The sequence below is a fragment of the Sceloporus occidentalis genome, unplaced genomic scaffold (genome assembly GCF_023333645.1).
Source record: "Sceloporus occidentalis isolate IW3139 unplaced genomic scaffold, rSceOcc1.0.p SCAF_124, whole genome shotgun sequence".
Taxonomy (NCBI): domain Eukaryota; kingdom Metazoa; phylum Chordata; class Lepidosauria; order Squamata; family Phrynosomatidae; genus Sceloporus; species Sceloporus occidentalis.
In genome coordinates this window covers 1,819,425-1,838,852 of record NW_028317104.1, presented here as the reverse complement: position 1 = coordinate 1,838,852, position 19,428 = coordinate 1,819,425, and the positions used below count along the sequence as shown (strand labels likewise).

At 39.6% G+C, this 19,428-nt stretch overlaps 1 protein-coding gene across 1 annotated transcript in view; it reads right to left on the bottom strand.

Annotated features, from left to right (window-relative positions):
• Positions 1 to 986: 986 nt before the first annotated feature.
• Positions 987 to 19,428, bottom strand: part of LOC149282013 (unconventional myosin-X-like) — a 41,643-nt gene continuing 23,201 nt past the window's right edge. Inside the window, exons 10-18 of the mRNA XM_089498684.1 lie at positions 17,887 to 18,023; positions 17,293 to 17,413; positions 12,629 to 12,820; positions 11,764 to 11,873; positions 9,167 to 9,374; positions 7,115 to 7,251; positions 6,521 to 6,641; positions 1,856 to 2,047; positions 987 to 1,100 (exon numbers count right to left, since the gene is read on the bottom strand). Of these exons, the coding sequence (XP_089354810.1) occupies positions 987 to 1,100; positions 1,856 to 2,047; positions 6,521 to 6,641; positions 7,115 to 7,251; positions 9,167 to 9,374; positions 11,764 to 11,873; positions 12,629 to 12,820; positions 17,293 to 17,413; positions 17,887 to 18,023 (1,332 nt within the window). The remainder of the gene's footprint in view (positions 1,101 to 1,855; positions 2,048 to 6,520; positions 6,642 to 7,114; positions 7,252 to 9,166; positions 9,375 to 11,763; positions 11,874 to 12,628; positions 12,821 to 17,292; positions 17,414 to 17,886; positions 18,024 to 19,428) is intronic.

Below are 19,428 nucleotides of genomic sequence, written 5' to 3'. Positions count from 1 at the left end.
CCAATGCATGTCAGTGTAACAGGTACCAACACATTCATTAAAAAGAGCCATATAGAGAATAGTTCCTCCAGAGGTACCAGGATTACCAGTTAAACTAATATAAAAAGTCAGTGATGCAACTTTGGGCAAGGTAACAGGAAAATGAAATTGTATTATACAATTTGGTAAGGCATTCTTTAGCATTTAACAAGATAGCAGATATGTCTGCTTCTCCAAGAACAATTCTTTGTAAAAGAAGCAAAGGTTTATTATGCAAAAGCACTAGGATCACTGTTTCTCTAAGCCACTTATAGGGGGACTGATACTGGGAATAAGGCTTACTTATAAAGAAGGGTTTTTTTGCATCCTGTTTTTTATTGTTACACGATACCCCATATTTAATGTGGTTTTGTAGTTGGTATTTATATCAAAAATGCAACCAAGAGTGTAAATGTACCATTTTTTGTTATAATTACCGTTCTAAAAATCTTTTATAAAATCTTGTTTTATTTTTATGTTATTATTTTTGCTTCCCACCCCAAATTGCTTAGGCATTTTGTATTTAAAATACGCATAAACTATAGCATATATAAAATAATAATAAACTTCTCCACCTGAGAATCATAAGAAATAAAAACAACAATAAAAAAAAACATTTTCAGCCATTTGTCTTCTACAAGCTGGGTACATAATCAGAGTGAAATTAGACGAGTGCAATGGTTGAGGGAAATATTTATGTAACGCGTCATGTTATCAGGTTAAATAGGGGTTTCTTTTAAAAAAGAAAAACAGTCTGTTGTCCACAAGGCCTTAATTCAACATATTTGTAATTCCGTAGGCATATCCAGAGTCTTTTTCCCTACTATGGAGGATTATTAAATGCAAAATATAATTTCTTCAATACCAAGTCACAGTTATGACAAAAATGTGGGTGCATGACATATGCAAACAGTTATAGATTTAGTGCTTTGCTGGTTTAGGGTAAAGACTGTATCAGTACATGATTGTCACACTGGCTCACATGGATTGTCTGAGGCAACATTGTGACTACTCTTAGAAAAGCAATTCTCATTTGTGATGCACATCAGGTATGTGTTAATTAGATGAGTAATCTCGTCCACCTGAAAAAAAGAACAAAGAATAGTTTAGAGCATCTCAAAAGGGAATAATACGAACATTTGTTTATTGTAAACCATACAAATACATCTCTAAGAAAATATTTTCTCTCCCATTTAAGAATGACAATAGAATGTACCTTGTCCAAGAAACTTCTACCTCCCGCTATCTGGTTGTTGGGATTTAGCTAGTAGCAGAATATCTGCATGTTAAAGAAGAGCACTTTAAAACGCGGCCAAGATCTAGAAGTATTCTAATTTTAAAATGCAAAGATCTTGAAAAAATGTACTGGACCATAGTGTGCAACAGTTAAAGGCATATTTTGAACTATATATTCATTGCTCTTTTTTTCAGAACATTTACACTTAATAACTGCCTGTATTAAGATCTGTACAGGTCAGTAATGATGTGTTTTACAGGATGAGAGGTAAGTAATTATTTATTCAAATGGTTAGTAGTAGTGACATTCTTTAAATATTAAACCCCAACCTAAAAACTATCTTTGTATACAGGCTACTGCTGTAAAATCATTCAAATCTGACATCAGAACCTAAATTGTCCAGTTGGGAGGGCTCCTTGGGCCTTTGTCAAAAGCACTCAGAAGATACATTTAAAAAAAACCAAAAAACCTTGAGTAGATTAACATAAGGGAAATTTATTTCAGTCCAGGAATCTCCCCCAAAAGATTTCCCACGCTGCTTCCAATTTGAGCAAATGTCATAATGCAGGCCGAAGCACTGTACTAGTATCTAGGTCTCACCTTAGTGGTTTCAAATATCATGTCCTTGTCCCCAACTGTCACTTTAAAGGTGGAACTATCTGAGACATCAAAGGATGTTATCTGACTATATGTTATATTTTCAAATGGTTCCATCTCTCCTTGCTTGTAGAGGCACAGCGAAGAGGCGCTAACGCCAAGCCATAGTCGCTGAGAAAAGCTCCCAGACGAACTCTGAGTAAGAAACAAGAAGCAGTCTGTGAATCACTGTTAAAGCATCAGGTATGAGACAATTAAAAAGCAATCTTTCACAATCCGATCAAAAACTGAAATACTCTGCAGACTTATGTAATGCTAGTACTTTCTACTGTATACATCATATTATCCATCTACAAAAAATACTTGTAGATTTTCCCTCCATTCCATTAAGTGAAGTGTGTTCCCACCCAGCTTTAGCTTCCTTGCACCAAACATGATCCTCTTGCGTGGAATAAATGTATACCCATTGTAGGGGACAGCTCACGCATGGGGCGGCAATGACAGTATTCACACAGGTTTCAAAAGTCAAGCGTGTTTATTTAGATGCTGTAGGCACAGAGCACCTTGAAAATAAAACAAACTCTAAGCCTGTCCGGTTCTAACTAAACATTCGGATACCTCTCTACAAGCCTAAGGTCTGGCACAAAGCAAGGTAACAGGTTTTGCATAGGTAAAGCTTCATACCTGGTGGGCTGTAGCTGCTCCCTGCCTCAGTCCCGCCTCCACCCTGCAAACCCAACAGCCCTCTCTTTTAAGGTTTCCTCCCCAGTAATGAGCTCCTCCTCACCTGAGGGCTCCTGGGTTTGCTACCGTGCCTGGCTGAGGAAACCAGGTGAGATATATATCCCATCCACCACTTTCCCATACACTTTACCACACCATGTAGTTTCTTTCAAACTCTCCACTTCTTAGCTGCAAGACCATTCATCCATCACCACTCTACTGCCAGTGAATTCACCATCTGCCAAAACTACTATTCACATATTTGGAAAGATATTGCAGTTAAGCTTTGTGAGAATGAATATACCGTATTTGCTCGATTATAAGACGACCCTGATTATAAGACGACTCCCCAAAATCTGAATATTAATTTAGGAAAAAAGAAAAAGCCTGAATATAAGACGACCCTATAGGAAAAAAGTTTTACCAGTAAATGTTAATTCATGTAAACATTTACATTTTAATAAAAATATTTTTTTGTTTTTATTTCCTTGTATTTTCCAACCTGCCCCCCAGTTACACACATCTGCCCCCAGGCTTGCCACTCCAATATGGCACTGTGGCCCATGATATGCCTTTTAACCCTCTATATGCCACTGTGCCCCATGATATGCCTTTTAACCCCCTATGTGCCACTCTGCCTCCAGAAATGCCTTATACCCCTATATGCCACTCTGGCATTTAGGGGGTTAAAAGGCATATTATGGGGCAGAGTGGCATAGAGGGAGGTATAAGGCATTTCACGAGGCAGAGTGGCGTTCAGGGGGTTAAAAGGCATTTCATAGAGCACTCTGCCTCCAGAAATGCCCTATGCCCCCATTTAACACTCCCCCCCCCCCCACACACACTTACCGGGGCTTCCAATTTCCTGCTGTATACCGGGGCAGCAGTCTTCCTTCTGTCTCCCCCCATTTAACACTCCCCCACCCCACACACACTTACCGGTGCTTCCAATTTCCTGCTGTATACCGGAGCAGCGGGTTGATGTCCACGCGATCTGTAGACAACTTACGCTGCAGCCGGAAGGAGGTGTGGCTAGCAGCGGGGGTTGTCTGCGTCCATTGTGCAGACTTTCCCCCGGCTGTCAGAGATCAGAGTTCCCCGCACCGGTGCGGCACCGGCACCGGCGCGGGGAACTCTGATCTCTGACAGCCGGGGAAAGTCTGCGCGATGGACGGAGACAACCCCCGCTGCTAGCCACACCTCCTTCCGGCTGCAGCGTAAGTTGTCTACGCGGATCGCGTTGACGTCAACCCGCTCCCCCGGTATACAGCAGGAAATTGGAAGCACCGGTAAGTGTGTGTGTGGGGGGGAGACAGAAGGATCCAGGTCCCCTGCAGCGGTGCGGGGGATCTGGATCTTAGTCTCATAGTCAGACCTCTATTTGAGGTCTAATTATAAGACGACCCCGATTAGAAGACGAGGGGTATTTTTCAGAGCATTTGCTCTGAAAAAAACCTTGTCTCATAATCGAGCAAATACGGTATATATCGCACCAAAATCACTTTTTATATGTAATATTCATTGTGTGCCATTACTGATCCAACTAATTATTCCAAATAGGTTATTATAATAGAGGACACCAGATGACTAAATAACGAGAAGCTATGGTTTCTGATCAGCTAGATTGTAAACTCGTTTCAGCAGTTTGTCCAAACTGGTTTGTGATGCACTACTTTTTTATGTTCTGTTTACCAGTTTAACAACTCTGCATAATATGATGGTGACATACACATCTATACATCATTTTGTTTTACAAACCAGTTTACTGCTTTTAACTTGATTTACCTATCTATTAAATTGATCATACTCGTGAAACAGGCAAAGCTAGTGGACAGCTAACTCCCATTGTCCTAAGCCACCCTTGCTGGCTGAGAAACATGAGGGTTGCATCACAATACCTTAAGAGCTACACTATTACAGTGTTTTGTTTTTTCCTAATTATTAGTGTAATTTTTAATTATAAAACAGTAAAAGGTATTTATTTTACAGTTATACACCGATCAGCCATAACATTATGACCACCTGCCTAATATTTTTTTCTTTTGTTTCCAAAATAGCCCTGATCTGTCTAGGCATGGACTCCACTAGACCTCTGAAGGTGTGCTGTGGTATCTGGCGCCACAAAATTAGCAGCAGATCCTTTAAGTTCTGTAAGTTGCGAGGTAATGCCTCCATGGGTGGGACTTATTGGTCCAGCACATCCCACAGATGCTTGACTGAATAGAGATCTGCGGAATTCGGAGGCTAAGTCAACACTTTTGAACTTGTTGTTGTGTTCCTGAACCATTTTGTTGCTTTGTGGCAGGCAATTTATCCTACTCAGAGGCCAATGCCATCGGGGAATACTCTGTTAATACTTTTCAGCAATTTACCTCAGAGAACAATCCCTTCCAAGTGATATTTTTATTTTTCTATTTGTAGTAAAATTGTCTGTATTTGTATAGTTAACTTAAATACCTTTGTTAATATGTTAAGAAATATATGGTAAAAAGTATTAGACTTGTGCATTTGGAGTTGTACATAAGGCAAATTTACAGAATTGTGGTAAATTTGGTGATTCGTACAAAGCCATGAGAACAAGGCCCAGCCCCTCACAAATTGGACGAAAGTGAAACAAAAAGCTGCACTGAATTTTAGTATGAAATATGTGGGCCCACATTCACTCACACTCTCACACTTGTTCACTTTTTCTCTCTCACCCTCCATCTCTGACGACCACTTCATCTTTTATCTTCTTCCTTCTCTTCTCTCTTAATTATTCCATGTCCACAGACAAAACCCGTCAGGAACTTCCACCAATATGGCAGCGTGTCCGGTGACGCCCTCTCCCCGATCCTCACTGAAAGGGCTGTTATTTTGCCCTAACTTTAACTCATGGCAACATGGTGGTGCTTCCAGTGACTCTCTATCCTAGATCCTCCAATCGGGGGAGAAGATGTCACCGAAATTGCCATCATTTTGCCCTAACTTGAACTCAGGGCAATATGGCAGCACTTTCGGTGACCTCCTTTCCCTAGATTGGAGGACTGTGTCATATAATTTTCCATCAAGGTTATCATCATCATCATCATCACAGTTTGATCTTCTTGAAAGGCCAACCTACCATGTAGAAGTCTATGTCAAACAATGTGGAGCCAAAACCTGACCACTGCTTCACAATAGACAGATATGTGGTCATGACCTCTGTCCTCTCCATACTCTGTAGGAGTTTCCATTTCTCTACAATTGCAGACATCATATTGGCTCCCTCCTCCTTCATACGCCCCTTGAACTTTTGGCTTTCTTCTGCCTTCTGCTTCACTGAAGAGTTGTTCCACAACCCATTTGGAAGAGCACCCGAGAAAAGACCTTTATGAAATCCAGGGCAGGATGTCTTGCAATTTACAGATGGTTTACTGGAGGCCAATATCCGAGAATGAAGTATGTACATGGGGAATAGTTCTTCAAGTCGAGGGAAAGGTGCATGGGGAGAAAAGTCACCATTTAGGAACTGAAGACGAAGAGCTGCCAATGACTGCAAAGTGTCTTCATTGGTGGGTAGGTATCCACGGATCATAGACTCATGTGCCTTCAAAAGAGATAAAAAATAGAGCATTTGACTACAAATTGATTTTCCAATTACTTATTATGATTAAATGTATATAATATTTTGTGCAACAGACATAATCAGTTATGCAGCAAGGCTAGCATTAATGTAAAGCAGACCATGAAACTGAAGATAAAATCATTGGGGTGAGGTTGAAACCAGTTTGGATCAAAGTAGTGTGTGACAGCACAACAAATTAATGGTACTGAGAAACAAGGCACTGGTGGGGTGAATGTGGTGTGTGACAACCTCAAGCTTGGAGTAATTAAAATAATAGGTCAATTGGTTTCACTCAAGAAACAACATCCTTGTTATATAAAGAGAGTTTTACAGACATTATTAGTATTTGTTTCACATACCTGCTCAAAAAGGAAGGAGTATTCAAGGCTGTCCTTGGGTATATCCTCAGTATCAAGGTAGCAGTAAACCTTAAAGTAAAGCCTCCATCGTGATTCAAATCCTTTCTCCTTGATGGACAGGCTGCAGGGTAACACATGAGTTACTATTAAATAAAAACTATGCAAGTATTAACTTGTTTACTGGAAAAATTCACACTGCATAAGGGCACTGAGGTTGACCAAAATAATTAAAAGTTAATTAAAGCATCCAAAGACACCATTTAAAGATACCATTTTTAAAAGTCAAAGAACTTTTGAAAAGTTTTGCCTTTTGAAGTGCTGTTCCATCTACCCTCCTGAATTTGACTTGCAGCCTTGAATGGCCAAATCATTCCCAGAAAGAATTCTTTAATCAAGTAAAATTTGCCTCATTCTGCTGGCAACAGTTAGTATTCATGCGACAAAAATACAGGTGCTAATATAAACTGGAAACATCTGATACATTTCTGCATTGTTTTTTAAAAATAACTATGATTGGCAGATCTATTATATATTTTCTTTTATAGAAATATTAGACAGGATTTGTATCCCCTGCACATGTAAAAGGATATTTACTTTTCAAACCTAGTGAGCGTGTCTGCCACAATGCAGGCTTTACTGAGCGCTTGCTCGTATTGGTTGTTCTTCTCATACAGGGCATAGATGTTGTTACTTGTACTCAAGTTAAGCTTTGCAATCAGCTCCTGGACCAACTGTTATAGGAAGAAAAATAGGCATTGTTAAGAGTTTTAAGGTGAGTCAACTTAACCAGACAACTGGAGATATGCAGTATCGGATATTACTAGAAGGTCCACGTTGATGTTACTGAACCAAAGAGATACATTTGTCTTAAATGTACCATCTGATAAAACATTCCTTCCGTCATGTATAATTTGTGTAACAATGAAACAGTACACAAAAAGGTCAAATATACAGTATAACTGATACTGAACCCCCGTTTTAGTTATATTATTGGCACCGCAATTTTATATTGATTTGCAGGCGTAACATTTTGTGTTTTCACCCTCTTGTTTCCATATAATGTGTATTGAGAATGACTGACTGCTTACTCTACCTTTAAGTGCTACTTTCCTAATCCCTTTACCTCTGAATGCCATTGTTGAATGTGTGATGGGATAAATTGGGTGTTCATGTAATCCCATGTGGGGCATGTGGGGCAAAAGGGGCTGGGGGCCCAATCATTCCTGGGGGCCCATAGCTGCCCCTTGAGGCCATAGAGACCACGTTTGTAGAGTCGGCGATCATATCCTCACAGGCCGGCAGCTTCCCTCTGTTTTTGCTCTCTTGTACCGCCCACGTGAAGCAGAAACGCAGCAGGATCGCGTTACGTCAGTATAAATAAGAATGTGTGAATGTATATATGTAAATGAGTATATGTGTATGGGTATCTGTGAATGAGTGAATGAATGAGTATCTGTGAATGAGTCAATTAATAAGTGTGTGTGTTGTGAAAGATGGCACAGGCTGTCTGACCCTTAAGTACTGCAGAGTATTGATAAATGGAGATTTTGATAATGCTGGTTTTGCCATACACAACTATTAAACAAATATTGTCAGTCCAGACCATTACAAATGGAAACAAACACAACTAGGCATAATTATTACTTCTAGAAGGACAGGGAATGTGAAAATATAATGTATGGATTATATAAAAGCTAGTACTGATTATTAGAAATGTGTGTTACTATTGCCTTAAAATCCTTTTAATACCCCCTGCCATTGTTTTATGATGTTCAGTGGCATTCCTTTCTACCTGCACAAGGGCTATTGCTTGCAGAATCAATTACCTTGAACATTATTTTCTAGGAATTCCAGATTGTAAGTTATGATAAAGCATTCCATATTACATACATGTTTGGAGCAAAGGTGACATAGACAGGCTGTTTGGAGCAAGCTTGGCACAGGGAGGTTGTTTGGGGCAAAGTCTATGCATCAAATCTGGATGCTGGGCAGGTCCTATGGATGCAATTTGAGTGACAGTGCTGGCCTTTGGGGTGTGTCCCTCAATATATCCTCATTGTATACTTTGATCTGGAATCCTCATTGCATATGTTTCTGCATGTGATTAAAGCTTCAGAGGAAAAAAATGAAATAGCAGATCTACTAAGGTTTATTTGGTCAACAAATTAGACCTTAATTGATGCTTTGTGAAACAGTACCTTTAAGCTTCCCTTCAGAAAAAAACAACATTTTGGTTGCAGATAATGTCACTTCAGTAGAGTAGGGATTAATCAAACTCTGTATATTCATTCACTCATCTTTTTCATTTTTTTCCACTCTTGCTTTTGAAGGTGCTAGGACATGTCTGCTTCCACTCAAGGAGTACAACACAATTAAGGGCAGGAATGATCATGCAAATCCTTTCAGAATATGGGTGAGGTAGGGATTAAGAAGGTAACCGTCACTTCAAGGGCAGACACTCTACGTGCTGCACTAGTTACTATCTATTAATATTATAGGATAACAAGCCAGAAACAATAAAGCCTGGATAGCCTCCAGGATCATTCAATTTATAATGACTGAGCTACTTTTATTAACTGCCAAACTTTTATTCCATCAACCCTAATCCGGCTGTATGTTCAGCTTTCACACTCTCCGTTTTCTTACCTCTTCAGCTGTGGTGTGGGAAGTAATAGACACTTTGCAGGCTCCTGCTCCGGGGTAGTATACTGTACATGTCAGCTCTTGCCTGTTTATCAGTACTGTGATCTCCTCATAAGACGGAACAAATTCCCGCTGCTTTGTTTTTTCTAGAGACGATACAATAAATGTGGCATACTTTTCCATCTCCGTGTTTGGGTAACGGTCACAAGTTCTAAAAGAAATTACAAAAAAAGGATCCTATTGAAGTGTCTGCAGTATACTTAAAGCTGTTACTGCAGAGTTGGCAAGGTTTTCTCTTTTACCAGGGAAACATAGAAAATATGCATTTCACTGAAGAAGTCAGTTTTAAGATAAAAGCTTTTATGCTGTGTGGATATCTGTCATATAAGTTTCACTTTTGCAAGAATCTATCAGCTAGATCATAGATGTATTTCCAACTAACCTCTGTAAATGTGTTTGGAGGAACTTAAGTACTGAAGGACTGGGTAAGTACGTGCAGCTCATGCAGGTAAGTAGCTGCCAATATCTTAGGTCAGTTAAACTCCCAGGCTCAGGAGGGTCCGTGGTTTGCTTGATAACTTGACAGTAAACCTCATCTCTAAGAGGTTGTAGATCCAGGCATGTCTGCAGAACACCTTGCATGAGGGTTGCTTCATATATGAGGGGAAAAAGTAATTTTTTTATGTTCCTTTCTTATGTTCCCTGCAACTATGAAGGAGGACCTAAAAAGATGGTGCACTTTGTGGCCTAACAGTCACATAGTAGGTACTTGCAATTTGTAGGTTCCAAGTTGGTTTTAGAATTGGGTTCTTAGATGGTTCCGGTAATTGGGAAATGTATCCTATTTAAGCAGTTTGATTTTTGTGATTACCAGGATATATTCAGTTTAAACCTGTTCATGCTGGGGGTCAAGATACCCAACATGGATAATATCCAGTTTTCAGAGGCCTTAATATACAAGGCTTAGATGTCCCATAATGTTCAATCCGGTTATTCTTCAAGCACCAGAATGTGTCAAGGCAAAGCTAAAGTTCTGTCACAACCGCTACTACAAAATAAGCTTGAAATATCTTAAGAAATGTGTTTTCTGTACGGCAAGAGACAGCCTGCTCTACAGGTGCAGGTTTTGGCACCAATATTAATTTAGCTTTTTTAAAACAATTGGAAGGTAAATGCACATTGGGAATAGGCGGGAATATTTCACCTGAACAAAACTGTTTTACAGGAGTAATACTTCCTACACTTGGGATTTGCATTTAGTTAATTCCCTTCAGTGCTTAGAAGTAACACATTTTAAAAGTACTAAAATACTATTTATCCATAAAAGTACTCCTACAGTGTAGAGTACCGTGGACCAGAATCAAAATCTTTCTCTTTGCTATCATATATATATATCCTCAATATCTTACATGCTACGCATTCTTTATAACTATGAATGCTATTTACAAAATCGTTTTTTAGACCACACAACAAACCCCACAGTTTTTTTTTAGGTTAGGAAATAAAAACCTCTTTGAATAGACTAATCAACAAATCTGAAGCAGACTGTGAATTACCATCGGTGCTCAATTACATTTAGCAGGCCATACAAGGATCCTACTGTTAAGGAGCCAATGCATGTCAGTGTAACAGGTACCAACACATTCATTAAAAAGAGCCATATAGAGAATAGTTCCTCCAGAGGTACCAGGATTACCAGTTAAACTAATATAAAAAGTCAGTGATGCAACTTTGGGCAAGGTAACAGGAAAATGAAATTGTATTATACAATTTGGTAAGGCATTCTTTAGCATTTAACAAGATAGCAGATATGTCTGCTTCTCCAAGAACAATTCTTTGTAAAAGAAGCAAAGGTTTATTATGCAAAAGCACTAGGATCACTGTTTCTCTAAGCCACTTATAGGGGGACTGATACTGGGAATAAGGCTTACTTATAAAGAAGGGTTTTTTTGCATCCTGTTTTTTATTGTTACACGATACCCCATATTTAATGTGGTTTTGTAGTTGGTATTTATATCAAAAATGCAACCAAGAGTGTAAATGTACCATTTTTTGTTATAATTACCGTTCTAAAAATCTTTTATAAAATCTTGTTTTATTTTTATGTTATTATTTTTGCTTCCCACCCCAAATTGCTTAGGCATTTTGTATTTAAAATACGCATAAACTATAGCATATATAAAATAATAATAAACTTCTCCACCTGAGAATCATAAGAAATAAAAACAACAATAAAAAAAAACATTTTCAGCCATTTGTCTTCTACAAGCTGGGTACATAATCAGAGTGAAATTAGACGAGTGCAATGGTTGAGGGAAATATTTATGTAACGCGTCATGTTATCAGGTTAAATAGGGGTTTCTTTTAAAAAAGAAAAACAGTCTGTTGTCCACAAGGCCTTAATTCAACATATTTGTAATTCCGTAGGCATATCCAGAGTCTTTTTCCCTACTATGGAGGATTATTAAATGCAAAATATAATTTCTTCAATACCAAGTCACAGTTATGACAAAAATGTGGGTGCATGACATATGCAAACAGTTATAGATTTAGTGCTTTGCTGGTTTAGGGTAAAGACTGTATCAGTACATGATTGTCACACTGGCTCACATGGATTGTCTGAGGCAACATTGTGACTACTCTTAGAAAAGCAATTCTCATTTGTGATGCACATCAGGTATGTGTTAATTAGATGAGTAATCTCGTCCACCTGAAAAAAAGAACAAAGAATAGTTTAGAGCATCTCAAAAGGGAATAATACGAACATTTGTTTATTGTAAACCATACAAATACATCTCTAAGAAAATATTTTCTCTCCCATTTAAGAATGACAATAGAATGTACCTTGTCCAAGAAACTTCTACCTCCCGCTATCTGGTTGTTGGGATTTAGCTAGTAGCAGAATATCTGCATGTTAAAGAAGAGCACTTTAAAACGCGGCCAAGATCTAGAAGTATTCTAATTTTAAAATGCAAAGATCTTGAAAAAATGTACTGGACCATAGTGTGCAACAGTTAAAGGCATATTTTGAACTATATATTCATTGCTCTTTTTTTCAGAACATTTACACTTAATAACTGCCTGTATTAAGATCTGTACAGGTCAGTAATGATGTGTTTTACAGGATGAGAGGTAAGTAATTATTTATTCAAATGGTTAGTAGTAGTGACATTCTTTAAATATTAAACCCCAACCTAAAAACTATCTTTGTATACAGGCTACTGCTGTAAAATCATTCAAATCTGACATCAGAACCTAAATTGTCCAGTTGGGAGGGCTCCTTGGGCCTTTGTCAAAAGCACTCAGAAGATACATTTAAAAAAAACCAAAAAACCTTGAGTAGATTAACATAAGGGAAATTTATTTCAGTCCAGGAATCTCCCCCAAAAGATTTCCCACGCTGCTTCCAATTTGAGCAAATGTCATAATGCAGGCCGAAGCACTGTACTAGTATCTAGGTCTCACCTTAGTGGTTTCAAATATCATGTCCTTGTCCCCAACTGTCACTTTAAAGGTGGAACTATCTGAGACATCAAAGGATGTTATCTGACTATATGTTATATTTTCAAATGGTTCCATCTCTCCTTGCTTGTAGAGGCACAGCGAAGAGGCGCTAACGCCAAGCCATAGTCGCTGAGAAAAGCTCCCAGACGAACTCTGAGTAAGAAACAAGAAGCAGTCTGTGAATCACTGTTAAAGCATCAGGTATGAGACAATTAAAAAGCAATCTTTCACAATCCGATCAAAAACTGAAATACTCTGCAGACTTATGTAATGCTAGTACTTTCTACTGTATACATCATATTATCCATCTACAAAAAATACTTGTAGATTTTCCCTCCATTCCATTAAGTGAAGTGTGTTCCCACCCAGCTTTAGCTTCCTTGCACCAAACATGATCCTCTTGCGTGGAATAAATGTATACCCATTGTAGGGGACAGCTCACGCATGGGGCGGCAATGACAGTATTCACACAGGTTTCAAAAGTCAAGCGTGTTTATTTAGATGCTGTAGGCACAGAGCACCTTGAAAATAAAACAAACTCTAAGCCTGTCCGGTTCTAACTAAACATTCGGATACCTCTCTACAAGCCTAAGGTCTGGCACAAAGCAAGGTAACAGGTTTTGCATAGGTAAAGCTTCATACCTGGTGGGCTGTAGCTGCTCCCTGCCTCAGTCCCGCCTCCACCCTGCAAACCCAACAGCCCTCTCTTTTAAGGTTTCCTCCCCAGTAATGAGCTCCTCCTCACCTGAGGGCTCCTGGGTTTGCTACCGTGCCTGGCTGAGGAAACCAGGTGAGATATATATCCCATCCACCACTTTCCCATACACTTTACCACACCATGTAGTTTCTTTCAAACTCTCCACTTCTTAGCTGCAAGACCATTCATCCATCACCACTCTACTGCCAGTGAATTCACCATCTGCCAAAACTACTATTCACATATTTGGAAAGATATTGCAGTTAAGCTTTGTGAGAATGAATATACCGTATTTGCTCGATTATAAGACGACCCTGATTATAAGACGACTCCCCAAAATCTGAATATTAATTTAGGAAAAAAGAAAAAGCCTGAATATAAGACGACCCTATAGGAAAAAAGTTTTACCAGTAAATGTTAATTCATGTAAACATTTACATTTTAATAAAAATATTTTTTTGTTTTTATTTCCTTGTATTTTCCAACCTGCCCCCCAGTTACACACATCTGCCCCCAGGCTTGCCACTCCAATATGGCACTGTGGCCCATGATATGCCTTTTAACCCTCTATATGCCACTGTGCCCCATGATATGCCTTTTAACCCCCTATGTGCCACTCTGCCTCCAGAAATGCCTTATACCCCTATATGCCACTCTGGCATTTAGGGGGTTAAAAGGCATATTATGGGGCAGAGTGGCATAGAGGGAGGTATAAGGCATTTCACGAGGCAGAGTGGCGTTCAGGGGGTTAAAAGGCATTTCATAGAGCACTCTGCCTCCAGAAATGCCCTATGCCCCCATTTAACACTCCCCCCCCCCCACACACACTTACCGGGGCTTCCAATTTCCTGCTGTATACCGGGGCAGCAGTCTTCCTTCTGTCTCCCCCCATTTAACACTCCCCCACCCCACACACACTTACCGGTGCTTCCAATTTCCTGCTGTATACCGGAGCAGCGGGTTGATGTCCACGCGATCTGTAGACAACTTACGCTGCAGCCGGAAGGAGGTGTGGCTAGCAGCGGGGGTTGTCTGCGTCCATTGTGCAGACTTTCCCCCGGCTGTCAGAGATCAGAGTTCCCCGCACCGGTGCGGCACCGGCACCGGCGCGGGGAACTCTGATCTCTGACAGCCGGGGAAAGTCTGCGCGATGGACGGAGACAACCCCCGCTGCTAGCCACACCTCCTTCCGGCTGCAGCGTAAGTTGTCTACGCGGATCGCGTTGACGTCAACCCGCTCCCCCGGTATACAGCAGGAAATTGGAAGCACCGGTAAGTGTGTGTGTGGGGGGGAGACAGAAGGATCCAGGTCCCCTGCAGCGGTGCGGGGGATCTGGATCTTAGTCTCATAGTCAGACCTCTATTTGAGGTCTAATTATAAGACGACCCCGATTAGAAGACGAGGGGTATTTTTCAGAGCATTTGCTCTGAAAAAAACCTTGTCTCATAATCGAGCAAATACGGTATATATCGCACCAAAATCACTTTTTATATGTAATATTCATTGTGTGCCATTACTGATCCAACTAATTATTCCAAATAGGTTATTATAATAGAGGACACCAGATGACTAAATAACGAGAAGCTATGGTTTCTGATCAGCTAGATTGTAAACTCGTTTCAGCAGTTTGTCCAAACTGGTTTGTGATGCACTACTTTTTTATGTTCTGTTTACCAGTTTAACAACTCTGCATAATATGATGGTGACATACACATCTATACATCATTTTGTTTTACAAACCAGTTTACTGCTTTTAACTTGATTTACCTATCTATTAAATTGATCATACTCGTGAAACAGGCAAAGCTAGTGGACAGCTAACTCCCATTGTCCTAAGCCACCCTTGCTGGCTGAGAAACATGAGGGTTGCATCACAATACCTTAAGAGCTACACTATTACAGTGTTTTGTTTTTTCCTAATTATTAGTGTAATTTTTAATTATAAAACAGTAAAAGGTATTTATTTTACAGTTATACACCGATCAGCCATAACATTATGACCACCTGCCTAATATTTTTTTCTTTTGTTTCCAAAATAGCCCTGATCTGTCTAGGCATGGACTCCACTAGACCTCTGAAGGTGTGCTGTGGTATCTGGCGCCACAAAATTAGCAGCAGATCCTTTAAGTTCTGTAAGTTGCGAGGTAATGCCTCCATGGGTGGGACTTATTGGTCCAGCACATCCCACAGATGCTTGACTGAATAGAGATCTGCGGAATTCGGAGGCTAAGTCAACACTTTTGAACTTGTTGTTGTGTTCCTGAACCATTTTGTTGCTTTGTGGCAGGCAATTTATCCTACTCAGAGGCCAATGCCATCGGGGAATACTCTGTTAATACTTTTCAGCAATTTACCTCAGAGAACAATCCCTTCCAAGTGATATTTTTATTTTTCTATTTGTAGTAAAATTGTCTGTATTTGTATAGTTAACTTAAATACCTTTGTTAATATGTTAAGAAATATATGGTAAAAAGTATTAGACTTGTGCATTTGGAGTTGTACATAAGGCAAATTTACAGAATTGTGGTAAATTTGGTGATTCGTACAAAGCCATGAGAACAAGGCCCAGCCCCTCACAAATTGGACGAAAGTGAAACAAAAAGCTGCACTGAATTTTAGTATGAAATATGTGGGCCCACATTCACTCACACTCTCACACTTGTTCACTTTTTCTCTCTCACCCTCCATCTCTGACGACCACTTCATCTTTTATCTTCTTCCTTCTCTTCTCTCTTAATTATTCCATGTCCACAGACAAAACCCGTCAGGAACTTCCACCAATATGGCAGCGTGTCCGGTGACGCCCTCTCCCCGATCCTCACTGAAAGGGCTGTTATTTTGCCCTAACTTTAACTCATGGCAACATGGTGGTGCTTCCAGTGACTCTCTATCCTAGATCCTCCAATCGGGGGAGAAGATGTCACCGAAATTGCCATCATTTTGCCCTAACTTGAACTCAGGGCAATATGGCAGCACTTTCGGTGACCTCCTTTCCCTAGATTGGAGGACTGTGTCATATAATTTTCCATCAAGGTTATCATCATCATCATCATCACAGTTTGATCTTCTTGAAAGGCCAACCTACCATGTAGAAGTCTATGTCAAACAATGTGGAGCCAAAACCTGACCACTGCTTCACAATAGACAGATATGTGGTCATGACCTCTGTCCTCTCCATACTCTGTAGGAGTTTCCATTTCTCTACAATTGCAGACATCATATTGGCTCCCTCCTCCTTCATACGCCCCTTGAACTTTTGGCTTTCTTCTGCCTTCTGCTTCACTGAAGAGTTGTTCCACAACCCATTTGGAAGAGCACCCGAGAAAAGACCTTTATGAAATCCAGGGCAGGATGTCTTGCAATTTACAGATGGTTTACTGGAGGCCAATATCCGAGAATGAAGTATGTACATGGGGAATAGTTCTTCAAGTCGAGGGAAAGGTGCATGGGGAGAAAAGTCACCATTTAGGAACTGAAGACGAAGAGCTGCCAATGACTGCAAAGTGTCTTCATTGGTGGGTAGGTATCCACGGATCATAGACTCATGTGCCTTCAAAAGAGATAAAAAATAGAGCATTTGACTACAAATTGATTTTCCAATTACTTATTATGATTAAATGTATATAATATTTTGTGCAACAGACATAATCAGTTATGCAGCAAGGCTAGCATTAATGTAAAGCAGACCATGAAACTGAAGATAAAATCATTGGGGTGAGGTTGAAACCAGTTTGGATCAAAGTAGTGTGTGACAGCACAACAAATTAATGGTACTGAGAAACAAGGCACTGGTGGGGTGAATGTGGTGTGTGACAACCTCAAGCTTGGAGTAATTAAAATAATAGGTCAATTGGTTTCACTCAAGAAACAACATCCTTGTTATATAAAGAGAGTTTTACAGACATTATTAGTATTTGTTTCACATACCTGCTCAAAAAGGAAGGAGTATTCAAGGCTGTCCTTGGGTATATCCTCAGTATCAAGGTAGCAGTAAACCTTAAAGTAAAGCCTCCATCGTGATTCAAATCCTTTCTCCTTGATGGACAGGCTGCAGGGTAACACATGAGTTACTATTAAATAAAAACTATGCAAGTATTAACTTGTTTACTGGAAAAATTCACACTGCATAAGGGCACTGAGGTTGACCAAAATAATTAAAAGTTAATTAAAGCATCCAAAGACACCATTTAAAGATACCATTTTTAAAAGTCAAAGAACTTTTGAAAAGTTTTGCCTTTTGAAGTGCTGTTCCATCTACCCTCCTGAATTTGACTTGCAGCCTTGAATGGCCAAATCATTCCCAGAAAGAATTCTTTAATCAAGTAAAATTTGCCTCATTCTGCTGGCAACAGTTAGTATTCATGCGACAAAAATACAGGTGCTAATATAAACTGGAAACATCTGATACATTTCTGCATTGTTTTTTAAAAATAACTATGATTGGCAGATCTATTATATATTTTCTTTTATAGAAATATTAGACAGGATTTGTATCCCCTGCACATGTAAAAGGATATTTACTTTTCAAACCTAGTGAGCGTGTCTGCCACAATGCAGGCTTTACTGAGCGCTTGCTCGTATTGGTTGTTCTTCTCATACAGGGCATAGATGTTGTTACTTGTACTCAAGTTAAGCTTTGCAATCAGCTCCTGGACCAACTGTTATAGGAAGAAAAATAGGCATTGTTAAGAGTTTTAAGGTGAGTCAACTTAACCAGACAACTGGAGATATGCAGTATCGGATATTACTAGAAGGTCCACGTTGATGTTACTGAACCAAAGAGATACATTTGTCTTAAATGTACCATCTGATAAAACATTCCTTCCGTCATGTATAATTTGTGTAACAATGAAACAGTACACAAAAAGGTCAAATATACAGTATAACTGATACTGAACCCCCGTTTTAGTTATATTATTGGCACCGCAATTTTATATTGATTTGCAGGCGTAACATTTTGTGTTTTCACCCTCTTGTTTCCATATAATGTGTATTGAGAATGACTGACTGCTTACTCTACCTTTAAGTGCTACTTTCCTAATCCCTTTACCTCTGAATGCCATTGTTGAATGTGTGATGGGATAAATTGGGTGTTCATGTAATCCCATGTGGGGCATGTGGGGCAAAAGGGGCTGGGGGCCCAATCATTCCTGGGGGCCCATAGCTGCCCCTTGAGGCCATAGAGACCACGTTTGTAGAGTCGGCGATCATATCCTCACAGGCCGGCAGCTTCCCTCTGTTTTTGCTCTCTTGTACCGCCCACGTGAAGCAGAAACGCAGCAGGATCGCGTTACGTCAGTATAAATAAGAATGTGTGAATGTATATATGTAAATGAGTATATGTGTATGGGTATCTGTGAATGAGTGAATGAATGAGTATCTGTGAATGAGTCAATTAATAAGTGTGTGTGTTGTGAAAGATGGCACAGGCTGTCTGACCCTTAAGTACTGCAGAGTATTGATAAATGGAGATTTTGATAATGCTGGTTTTGCCATACACAACTATTAAACAAATATTGTCAGTCCAGACCATTACAAATGGAAACAAACACAACTAGGCATAATTATTACTTCTAGAAGGACAGGGAATGTGAAAATATAATGTATGGATTATATAAAAGCTAGTACTGATTATTAGAAATGTGTGTTACTATTGCCTTAAAATCCTTTTAATACCCCCTGCCATTGTTTTATGATGTTCAGTGGCATTCCTTTCTACCTGCACAAGGGCTATTGCTTGCAGAATCAATTACCTTGAACATTATTTTCTAGGAATTCCAGATTGTAAGTTATGATAAAGCATTCCATATTACATACATGTTTGGAGCAAAGGTGACATAGACAGGCTGTTTGGAGCAAGCTTGGCACAGGGAGGTTGTTTGGGGCAAAGTCTATGCATCAAATCTGGATGCTGGGCAGGTCCTATGGATGCAATTTGAGTGACAGTGCTGGCCTTTGGGGTGTGTCCCTCAATATATCCTCATTGTATACTTTGATCTGGAATCCTCATTGCATATGTTTCTGCATGTGATTAAAGCTTCAGAGGAAAAAAATGAAATAGCA